This window comes from Rhamphochromis sp. 'chilingali', assembly GCF_963969265.1.
Source record: "Rhamphochromis sp. 'chilingali' genome assembly, chromosome: 9".
Lineage (NCBI taxonomy): Eukaryota > Metazoa > Chordata > Actinopteri > Cichliformes > Cichlidae > Rhamphochromis > Rhamphochromis sp. 'chilingali'.
The window spans coordinates 33,750,851-33,761,869 of NC_137936.1; the positions used below are offsets into that span (position 1 = coordinate 33,750,851).

At 38.4% G+C, this 11,019-nt stretch overlaps 1 protein-coding gene across 1 annotated transcript in view; it reads left to right on the forward strand.

Moving 5' to 3' along the window:
• Window positions 1–96: 96 nt before the first annotated feature.
• ppp4r1l (protein phosphatase 4, regulatory subunit 1-like) overlaps window positions 97–11,019 on the forward strand; it is an 18,867-nt gene continuing 7,944 nt past the window's right edge. Inside the window, exons 1-11 of the mRNA XM_080891870.1 lie at window positions 97–252; window positions 3,171–3,215; window positions 3,485–3,614; window positions 5,615–5,721; window positions 5,828–5,970; window positions 6,085–6,231; window positions 8,513–8,620; window positions 9,129–9,194; window positions 9,442–9,600; window positions 10,136–10,260; window positions 10,807–11,015. Coding sequence (XP_080747996.1) covers window positions 246–252; window positions 3,171–3,215; window positions 3,485–3,614; window positions 5,615–5,721; window positions 5,828–5,970; window positions 6,085–6,231; window positions 8,513–8,620; window positions 9,129–9,194; window positions 9,442–9,600; window positions 10,136–10,260; window positions 10,807–11,015 — 1,246 coding nt within the window. The 5' untranslated portion in view covers window positions 97–245. The remainder of the gene's footprint in view (window positions 253–3,170; window positions 3,216–3,484; window positions 3,615–5,614; window positions 5,722–5,827; window positions 5,971–6,084; window positions 6,232–8,512; window positions 8,621–9,128; window positions 9,195–9,441; window positions 9,601–10,135; window positions 10,261–10,806; window positions 11,016–11,019) is intronic.

Here is an 11,019-nt window from a genome sequence, read left to right on the forward strand (position 1 = left end):
TTTTTTTTCTTTTGGAGATACACAAAGCCCTCCCCACAGGCGCTATTTTAATCTCACTTATGTCGAGTTTTTGCCCGAGATGAGTAACGTTTTTCGATATAGTTGTTTAATACGTAATTAACCAGTGAAAAGCAGCATCAGGAAGTACTTTCAGGAAGTAGTTTGCCTCAGTGTTTGAGTGACAGCTGTGCGGCGGTGACAGCCCACACGGGACGGCAGCCCGCAGAGCCGAGCCGACGCTCAAGATGGCAGGTAATGGCACTTTTTAACCCGAGTTTTCTTTAATATTTTGGCGCTGTGCTGGCATTTGTAAAGTGTTTTCGGGCAGTTGAGGTTTTTAGTAGTTAAATAACGGCTTCTGCTCCACTTCCTGTGTAGTACTGCAGGACGAAGTGGGAGAGAAGTCAAGCGAAAGGGCTAGACAAGCCATGTTAGCAAACTTAGCAGCATCTAGCAGGCTAAGCTAACGAAAGCTCCTTACGGGGTATCGAAATGGGTGACTTTGGGACTACACTGAATCATATATTTGCTCATTGCATGTAGATTACTTTTTTAGTCTCTTCAGACCTCGATGGGAGAATACTATGACCCGTGTTTATTATCGATCTGTTATCATAGCAAACGCGAGCGAGTTGACCTAGCCAACGTTAGCTGAGTTGCTAAAGTCATGATCAGCCATAAGCTGACCAAATCCTGTTTTACATCACAACAAAGGCGCGATGTTGTTTTGTGCCAGCGTGGTTTTTTGGGGTGTTGTTATATATATTATGCCGTTGATTATTCTACTCATGAAACGCCTCGTTTAATGTGTGATTTCGAGGTAGGCACTGTATTATATTTAGAGCACATTCCCTTGCTTGCCCAGCTGTAAACACTGGCTTCTCCTCATGGGACTTATTTCTGGTCTCTTCCGTTGACTACAAACCCCCCATCTGCTATTGTCCTATATCGAGGGCTGGGTGGTATTGAAAATAAACAGTGAGAGAAGGTCTTCTTGTGCTAGATAACATGATTACTCACACATTTGTTTTTGAAAATGTGCTAATTTGTAAATAGGGGGAAAAGAACTTTAAATGCATTTAGCGTAGGGCTGTAAATATAATTTTAAGCCATTATTATTTTTATGGATTTGGTACTTACTACTATTAAACGAATAAATCCCAACCAAAATATAATTCGACTTTTAGCAAAAAATAAATAAATCTGATAATTACCTGTTCATAGTTCATATATATATATATATATATATATATATATATATATATATATATATATATATATATATATATATATATATATATATGATTCGAAGATATTTATATATGTTAAGGAACGAATATATAAATTAAACTGAATTGAATTGATCAGCTCAGGTCTTGCAGTTTGGAGAGGCATTGAGGCAAGACTCTAATGGTTTGGACATGCAGAGGAGGGGATGTGAATATGCTAGATAAACGAAGTTAAAGATGGATCTGCGAGGCAGGGGGGGGAAGAAGACCACAGACAAGCTACATGGATGTAGTGAAGGAGGACATGTATGGTTGATGTGAAAGGAGGCTGGTTAGAGATAGTGTGAGATGAAGACAGATGGCGTGCTGTGGTGACCCATGATGAATATATATATATTTTCATCATATTTTGAGATATATATATATATATATATATATATATATATATCTCAAAAATACAGTTTTTACATTGCATTTTGCAAACTACTTTGCAGTTTATCATGACTACGTCTTTTGACTCTGCTGCATGTGATGCGGAAAGTGCTGAGCTGAGCCAACAGCGTAGCTGCTGTGCTGGAGAAACTGTTATGACAGCAATTCTGAATTATTGAGCCGTGTTTTTATATCGGCACATATCAGACAATACAAGTGCAGACCAGTATGACGCATATGAGACGGGTGACATGCCAATCTGGCCATATTCAAGATGTTTGGCATTATTCAATATGAGTTGCTTGAAATCTCTGATATTGAGCCAGTGGAAAAAAATAAAAACAAATAACTAAAATATCAGCTTGAATGGAGTGATAGGGTAAAGTTTAACCTGGAAATTGAATTTCCTATCAAGTAATTCTGCAATCATTAATCATGACCGTGTTATGTCTTTTTGCAAGATGAAAGAAAAACAAAAAGTGTGTTAAGTGCTGTGGTTGGCTGCAATTGAATGCACAATGAGGGTTGGATTTATTGTATTAGGTACACCAAGCTAAAAAGAATGCAGTCCGATACAACCTTATACATTTTGTCATAATTAAGGATTTAATGTTCAGTTTAAGACGATCAAACTGTCTGTGCAGTTTGGAGGATGAAGGCCTTCATGTTATGCTATATGCATTGTAATAGATGATTGTTAAATCCATTTTCATCAGGGAGGATTGTCAGAAAAATAAATGCATTAGCATTTAATAGAGTGCAGTTTAAATAGCACCAAACTGACAATTGAATGATCTCACATCATGATAATAACCTGCATTGTTCATCTGTGCTTTTATGGATGTGCACTTGACCATTGCAGCTTATTAACTAAAGAAAACTGTGCAATGAAGCAAAAAATGAAATTATAAATTATTCTTGAGCAAGAAAATTGGGGGTGGATATCAGTCAGTTTGTTTCTTTAATTGATTCTGTTCAATTTAATGTGTTAGGAGATCAAAGTAGGCCTAGACAGGTTTTCACTGTTAAACCAGCTTTTTTTATTATCACCTCTGTATCTGCTTGACCATGGTGTAGAATAAAGTTTTTTTTTGTTTTTTGTTTTTAAAGGCTTGCACAAGATTAAAATGTGTGAAAGCCCCAATTGCCAGTTTGTGGTCATTGTTTTTTGCCAACACTGATGAATGGATGCTATTCTGATGAATTGCACAGTTTGTTATCTGTTTTTAACTGGAGTCTGATCTCAGCTCCCTTCGCTAATCACTGTGATAAGCATTGATTGGATTTGCTTCTCCTCCAGGCCATAGCAGTGACAATATCACTTGAATGCATCAAGTTTCGCTTTCACCAAGTGATGACATTAGGGAGACTACTGTGATTTATTGCTAGGAGACTTTGCCCCCTCTTAGTAATTGACTTACTCTAAATGTGCCATTCAGACCAGGGTGTCAATAAGAGATGGTTCTTCCGCCATGGATCCCTACCTCACTAACTGCCTTGTTATTGCAGGTCTATCTTTATACTTTGAAGATGGCCATGATGATCTGGATGATTGTAAGTATGCCAATAACACTGCACTAAAAATAGCGTACTATTGTAGAATTATTTAATTTCATATAACAGGAGCTTTGTTCAGCAGGGTCCTAGATGGAAATACTTTAAAAAAGATCTATATATTTAAAGCTAGTTGACTCAGTACCTTTAGCCTGGCACTCTCACTACTGTTTTACCCATTGGCCATCATTTAGGCCCTTAGTATTTGAAGTCGTTTGAATAGTCATCCAATATGTATATCTAAAATCATCTTTATTTTGTTCCCACAGTTGGATTTGATGACTATGGTACAGAGTGCGACGGTATCCGCATCACAGCCTTCCTGGATGCAGGACAAGATAACCTTACTCCTCTCGGGAGGCTAGAGAAATATGCTTTCAGCGAGAATGTCTTCAACAGGTAAGCAGAGGCCCGTGGTCAAGCTGGTCATGCATTAGTCTGCAAAAGCAAAGCAAATTTGTGGATAGGTTGACACACCATATTCTGCAATGTAAACACTGAGCAATAAATATTTTATGACTGAAAACTGACCTGCTGGCTTTGACCACAACTCAGATCTCACTTTACGACAATATTCTACAGCTACTAGAGCTGTCTTTGGTATTTGAAGCTCACTGAAATTATTTTAAACCAGTGGCTGCTATAAGGAACTTTGGAAGTAATTGTATGTATACTAAAATGCTTCAGTTTAGCTACTGTTTCCAAAATGTCTGTCCAAAGCTATCTTCACAGTAATGTATGTTTTCTCTTCTGAGCTGTCCGTCCATCCACAAGAAGCCCATGTAAATTTTCTCACTTAAAGCTTGTGTGTGGTAGTTGTATCAAAATTACAAAAGTATCTTATTTCCCGTATTTGATATAAAGTAAAATTTCTTTTGTTTTTTCCTAACTTAAAGAAGGATGAATTGACTTTGTTGGGTTTTGATGGCTAATTTGAACAGGTGCGTGGTCATCCAAACTTAGCAGCAAAACTGTAGACATGTCGGCATGATAAGTAGGGGTGGGGGAAAAAATCGATACTGTGTAGTATCGTGATATTTTGTTTGCTAATAATGTATCGATACAGGGACAGCAGAAATCGATATTTTGTTACAAAAAAAGTTTTTGTGGACTGGAACATGCTCTGACTTCAGAGCATGTTGATCAGCTCCTTTTTCTGAGCAAGAATCCTGACATTCCCTCACTGTCCAAATGTGTTTAACTTGTTTTTTGGCAGCAATAAACATGACAGTTTACTTATTTTAATTTAAGACATGTTTTATTTTAATTACGTTTAAAACTTTTTTATGTAATGTAAAATTATATTTTGTTTTAGTTTACTTTCAAATTCTTCTGTTGCTGAAGGGGCTGCATAGTTTTCATAAATTGCATAGTTCAGAATAGCTATAATTGTACCAGATGGTTGCATTCAGTTAAGTTGGACTAGACTGTAATACAAACCGTTCAGTTTGTCAACAATAAAACTGACTGAAATGAGAGAAAGACTGAGTGCGAGGCTTTGATATTAGATAAAATGAATATTGATAAAGTTTACCTTTATGTACAGAATCTGAATATCGCAAAATATTTAAAAGAATTGCAACAATATCGTATCGTGCGTTAAGTATTGTGATAATATCGTATCGTGGGATGTATGGTGATCCCCACCTCTAATGATAAGAATGTGTGCCAGTAGCATTACAACAAATTTTGAAGGTCTTATCATCAAGGAAACATGTGCAAATCAATGGAGGGGAGCGAGGAAACATCTGTTAAAAGTCACTTCTTGTATAAAAATCTTTAAGGAAATGTAGCCAGATATTGAGACAAACTTTTCATCAACTTTCCTCAGTTGGGAAATAGTTGCTTAAAAGACTTGTGGCAACATAAGGTTGCACTGAAATAGCCTTTTGTTTTCTGGCCTTCATTCAGAAGTCATCTCTAAGCCTTTTGTTATGGTTTTTTTTTTTTTTTAAACCCGTACTGTGAAGGAAGACCTAAAGACTTAACATAGAGCCCTGTGTGGAGGCTGGCTGTCTGGCTTTAGAGTGATTATTGTAATCCCTCTCTGTTATATGTTTAAAGGATATTTAGTTTAAGGTCTGTTTTTCTGTTATCAGTGTATAAAGGGGAGGTATTTAGTCTGACACAGGTCAGGTGGGTAAAAAAACAAAGCAGAATAATCAGAGGTGTCTCCAACCTCAAAAGCTGCTCGTGTCTCTACACGAACGCCTTACATTCCAGTCTTTATGCTTTTCATGCTCAGCTTTGCAGGGTTAAAGCTCTGCTGTCATTTCCTAATGCACGTGTGTGTAATGCACTTGACAGCTCTGTCAGTGCGGTGTGTCACGCTGTGTGCTTTTGAAACTTGTAGGTATTGGCAGGCAGTCCACTAACTTGAAGCTCCCATTGCTTTCTAGGCAAATCGTGGCTCGTGGCCTGCTTGATGTGCTTCGAGAGTTCAGTGACAATGAAAATGACTTTATTAGTGTCATGGAGACCGTTGCGAGAATGTCGGAAGATGGAGGTAGCTGTATTTTCGTTTTCACAGTATGTAGCTGTGGTTGCAGTTTATTCTATTTTATTTTTTTAATGTGGTGCATTAATGAAATATTGCAATTTGTGTAACTAAGAGCCCACAGTCCGAGCTGAGCTGATGGAGCAGATTCCTAACATCGCCATGTTTTTGCATGAGAGTCGGCCCAACTTCCCTGCTGCATTCTCGAGATACTTGGTACCAATTGTTGTCCGGTATCTCACTGATCCGAATAACCAGGTAAGTCTGTAGACCTAAAGAAAACAAAAATAAGGTAATTGCAGAAATTCATATGAATTGGTATTGTTCGTTTGCCTTGTTTTGTTTTTAACCTCTGACCCTTGTATTTTTAAGGTGCGGAAGACGAGTCAGGCAGCACTGCTCGTCCTGCTGGAGCAGGGCCTCATCTCTAAAGCTGACATGGAGACCAAAGTTTGTCCAGTTCTACTCGACCTCACAGAACCGAGCAGTGACGATGACTACAAAATTGAGGCAGTGGCTGTAAGACAACACTGTATTTTAACGAAAAATGTTTAAAGAAATGTTGTAGTGGTTCTCAAACTGCGGGGATCACCAGGAGAAAAGCGGGGAGTTAAACTACGTAAACTTTTATGTAAAATAACCTCTGTTTAACTCAAATTCAAGTTGAACCCTGTTTTGTGTGGTTATAATCAAGAATAGTAAAATATAAAAATTGTGATATGTGGAGCACACCAGAGGAATGTTTTAGTATTGTAGCTGGAGATTGGGCTTGATGTAGTACGGCAGAATAAAAACACTAAACTGGATTTAGGCTACAGGTGTAGGTGTGACTTAGCAGTTAAACCTGTGAAGTTCTGCCCAGGTAGAAACCGTCAGTGGTGTCTTTTTATTACATTCTGGGTAGGGCTGAACGATTATGGAAAATAATCTAATTGCGATTTTTTTTTTGCCCCAATATTGCGATTGCGATGCGATATGCGATTATTTTTTAAGGTATTTGTCTTCTGTATTGTTAAACAAAGACAAGCAATACATCATATAGTATGGCCAATACTATATTACATTAATTTTAAACTGTTTTTTCCTGGAAGACAGACCTCTGTTATGATGACATGAGGTGATGCATGAATTGATGACTGACATTTTTATTTAACTTCTTCAATCACAACAGTATATTTGAACATACACAATAGTTTATTTTTAGCTTACAAACATCTGAGCATAAAGTGCTGACAAGGAACCCTGGTGTAAACATTAAAATGAAAGTCAGTACAATGTGCAGATTGCAGAAATATACATAAAAAAAATCAGTGGCTTTACCACACTCAGTTTTTCGACATCTGTGAACTACTAGACAGTCATTCAATTAAAAAATAATATTAAATAAATAAAACTAATAAATAAAAAATACACACATCTTACTGATCTCTGCAGTCAGTAACATTACACATAAAGTGCAAACATAATAGCAATTGTATAAACACACACACAAACACGCCTTTAAAATTTAAAGGCGTGAAATTGGACGGTCTAGTTCTGATTAGCGTCACCGCTGTCTCGGTGGAGTTTAATAAACTCGGCCGTCTGCTTCTTGCTATCTAAAATATAACCAGACACTGGTGTAAATTCTCGACTGTCTCATACTTCTGTTTAATAAGTTTTCTGTTTGACGTTTAGTCAGCTGTGTGAAAACCAAGGAGGAACCCACCCGGGGGATTAATAAAGTTTTATTTTATCTAATCTAATAACTTTAATCTCAGCCAAACCGATTTACTCACGAACAAACAAAACACTGAAAAAAGCCCAACAATAACATTTTTAGGTTGTCTAAGTGACTTATATATTACGTTTAACCCGAGCAGCGAAACTCCGCGGTGATCTGAAAATGATGTGCCGGGAGTTGTGCCGTTCTCGGCCGCATCAGTAACCCTCGAGCTCCCGGCTAGCTGTCGAGCTGGTGGGTAGCAGACGCCTCTGAAAACGTCGAAGCACTTTTGCAAATATGGGATATCTTGATAAACCGAGCAGATATTTGATGTTTACACAACTACTTTCTCGCCTGAAAATATGTTAAAAGTTTATTTTGTGACCCAGAAAGATTAGTATGAATAATTTTAAAACTTAGTAGCGGCCGCCATTGCTGGAAACTGGAGTTTGGCTGGGCCGCGCTATGAATTCTGGGATATGGTAGTAATTTGGACAGCCTTCGGCGCGTCGCTGTGACGTAATCGGTCTACAAATGCGGCCTCAGGAGGATGCAGCCCATGAATTGTATAATATAATCGCAGTATAATCGCAGCCTTTGCGGTTAGAAAATTGCACTTGATCATGTCGCGATATTATCGCAAATGCGATATATCGTTCAGCCCTAATTCTGGGACAAGTTTCTAAATGGTTTAAAATGAGTAAATAAGGACAGCAATATCATTGTACAGCATAATTTAATCTAAAGGTACCAAAGTTAAGTGGATTTTCTTTTATTAGTGGCACTTTTAGCGCATAAGCGATTCACTAATTTACTTAACTCAAATCAGTTTTTTTTTCTTTTTTTTTTTTTTTAAACCAGATTCATCCCCCTGAAACCTTTTATCACATAAACACAAACCCCTTCCTTTACTATTTACTCTTAATAACCCAATTTTTATTTATTTTTGTTCCTTTTCAACCTCAGTGCACATCTTATTTCTCTGAGGTTTTCTGTTAATTTCATGGTTCAAGGTTAATAAAATGAACCAGTAAACCGAGACACACTCGGAGATTGTGATGACACTAAACTCTGTTCTTGTTCTTCTCTGTACAGATCATGTGTAAAGTTGTCACCATGTTGAGCAAAGACACAGTGGAGCACTTGTTGCTGCCACGTTTCTGTGAACTGTGCAGTGATGCCAGACTCTTCCAAGTGCGCAAGGTAACGAGCTCAACCCGAAGGTATCTTTAAAACTCAGAGATGACTTAAAGCAGATGTTTAGACTGAAGTCACAACTTTGACAGTAAAAATTTAATTGTGGTTCTGCTGTTCCATTAGTGTAAATCCAATCACTCATTGAGCTAACTTTAATTCGTTTATGTGCGGTAACTTAGCTTACACTGCGCTGTTGTGTATTCAGTGTGGAATTTTAATTGGCTGGCGTAACTGGTGCCAGTTGGGGAACATGATTTAGGAGCCGTAAAGGTAGTTTAACTTGGCAGATAGCTTGTTATAGAAACTTGTATAAAAAGCATTTTATAAAGCAATCTGCCTCAAGGCTGCACTCTGAATGAATCATACAAATCAGTACAGGTTCCTATTTGTGATATTGGGACTCAACTCTTTTTAAGATGCTGTTTCTTGGTACCTTCTTATTCATTCAGGAACATTATTTTTTTTACAGTTTTACTCTTAACACAGAGACATTGGTATCATTTTTGTATTACAGGTGTGTGCAGCCAATTTTGGAGAATTTTGTTCAATTGTAGGCCAGGAGGCCACAGAAAAACTGCTGGTAAGATGCCCAATACTGTTTTTCTCACAGATTCGGTGTGTAATTTTATGCTATTATGCAAGATGAAAGTTTAGTACTGTGTCCTTGAAGCTTTTCTTTAGATGTGCCTTATGAATTCGCATAAAGTGCCTTATGTTGTGTTAAACTGTTGTGTAATCAGAATGATGTTATGTAACGTTTGCACGTCAGTAGTTTCTTCATGGTTTAAGGTTTCAGGCTGTACTGATGTGACTTTATTTTGACATAGATGCCCAAGTTCTTCGACCTGTGCTCAGACAGCCTTTGGGGCATCAGGAAAGCCTGTGCCGAGTGCTTCATGATGGTCTCAAATTCCACCTCTCCAGAGGTGCGGCGCTCCAAATTGTCCCCCCTGTTCATCAGCCTCATCAGTGACCAGTCCCGCTGGGTAAGATACACAAACACACGAGGACAGAGAGGAAAATAACTTGGAAATGGAAGAAGGGGGGGGGGATTTTGTTAAAATTACAATAACAATCAAGTGTAACGTCCTGAGTGGTGTGATGAAATTAGGGCAGTTGTTGCTTGGAGCTATCTTACATCCATCTTCCCTGTTTTCGATGCGGTATGCTTGCAACTTGTCAGACTTTCAAACTGGGACTTGAAATCAGAGTGTTGTCCTTTTGATGTGTCTAAAATTAAGAGCAGAATACACATTTTCTTCTGTGTAGCAGCACAGGATCATCATCTAACCAGATCCACAAGCTGTGTGTGTGTGTGTGTGTGTGTGTGTGTGTGTGTGTGTGTGTGTGTGTGTGTGTGTGTGTGTGTGTGTGTGTGTGTGTGTGTGTCTTTTTGTTTCTGAGCTTGCAGTTTGTGTACTATCTTTTGAGGGTATTTCTTACCTCATCGTTTCTAAGACTGATAAAATTTGAATGATTGGCACAGTGAGCAAGACAAATTTCTATATACTCCACTTTCAGGTACGACAGGCGGCTTTCCAGTCTCTGGGGCGCTTCATCTCCACCTTTGCTAACCCATCCACCACAGGCCTTCACTTCAGAGAGGATGGTGCACTACTAGAGGTCCCCAGATGTACATCTGACAGGTAAGATCACCTGTTTATCACTGCTATAACAAGAAGCATTAAGAGACTCAGAAATGTCCTTCTTTTGTCATGTCCACATAGTTTAAGACGAAATGCGTATGTCTCGAGTCGTGTCTTCTTAGGTCTGGATGTTTAGGCCATTAAGTAAGCTGTGAAATGTAGTTCAGGCTGTGATTATATCAACATGCAGGAGGTTTGAGTTTGGTCTTGGCACAGACGCTTCTGACTGTTGCATCATCAGTTAAGTGAATCATGGTTTGAATTCACTGGGTGTGACCTGAATGGTTCAGTTTTCTTTTCATTTTTTATCAGTTTTTATGTGGAGGGGAAAAAATGTCAAATAAATGGAACAGATTTTATTTTTTATTTTTATTTTTTTCTTCATGAATCCTCAATCTTCCATTAAGCTTTTAAGTGTGCTTCTGTTTACAACTTAAAAAAAATCTGTCGGAGGTAAAAGGCAATTGGAAACATTTAACTGCTGGCTTTGAATGGATGCATCTACTCAAAGTTATCTACAATTTCTTTTTCTCTTCCTCATTTCAGCGGCTGTTCCCTAAACTCCCTGAACTGCTCTGACATTAGCAGCTGCCACACAGAAAGAACCATCACCCACACGCCTCCAAACCAGGACGGGCGCGCCACGCCGTCACCAGAACATGTGTCAACAGCTGACAGCGAGGAATTGCACAACTTTGATAACAGCCACACCTTAGTCCCTGAAGAGATGCATGGCGGTTTCACCCACACAAACAGCAG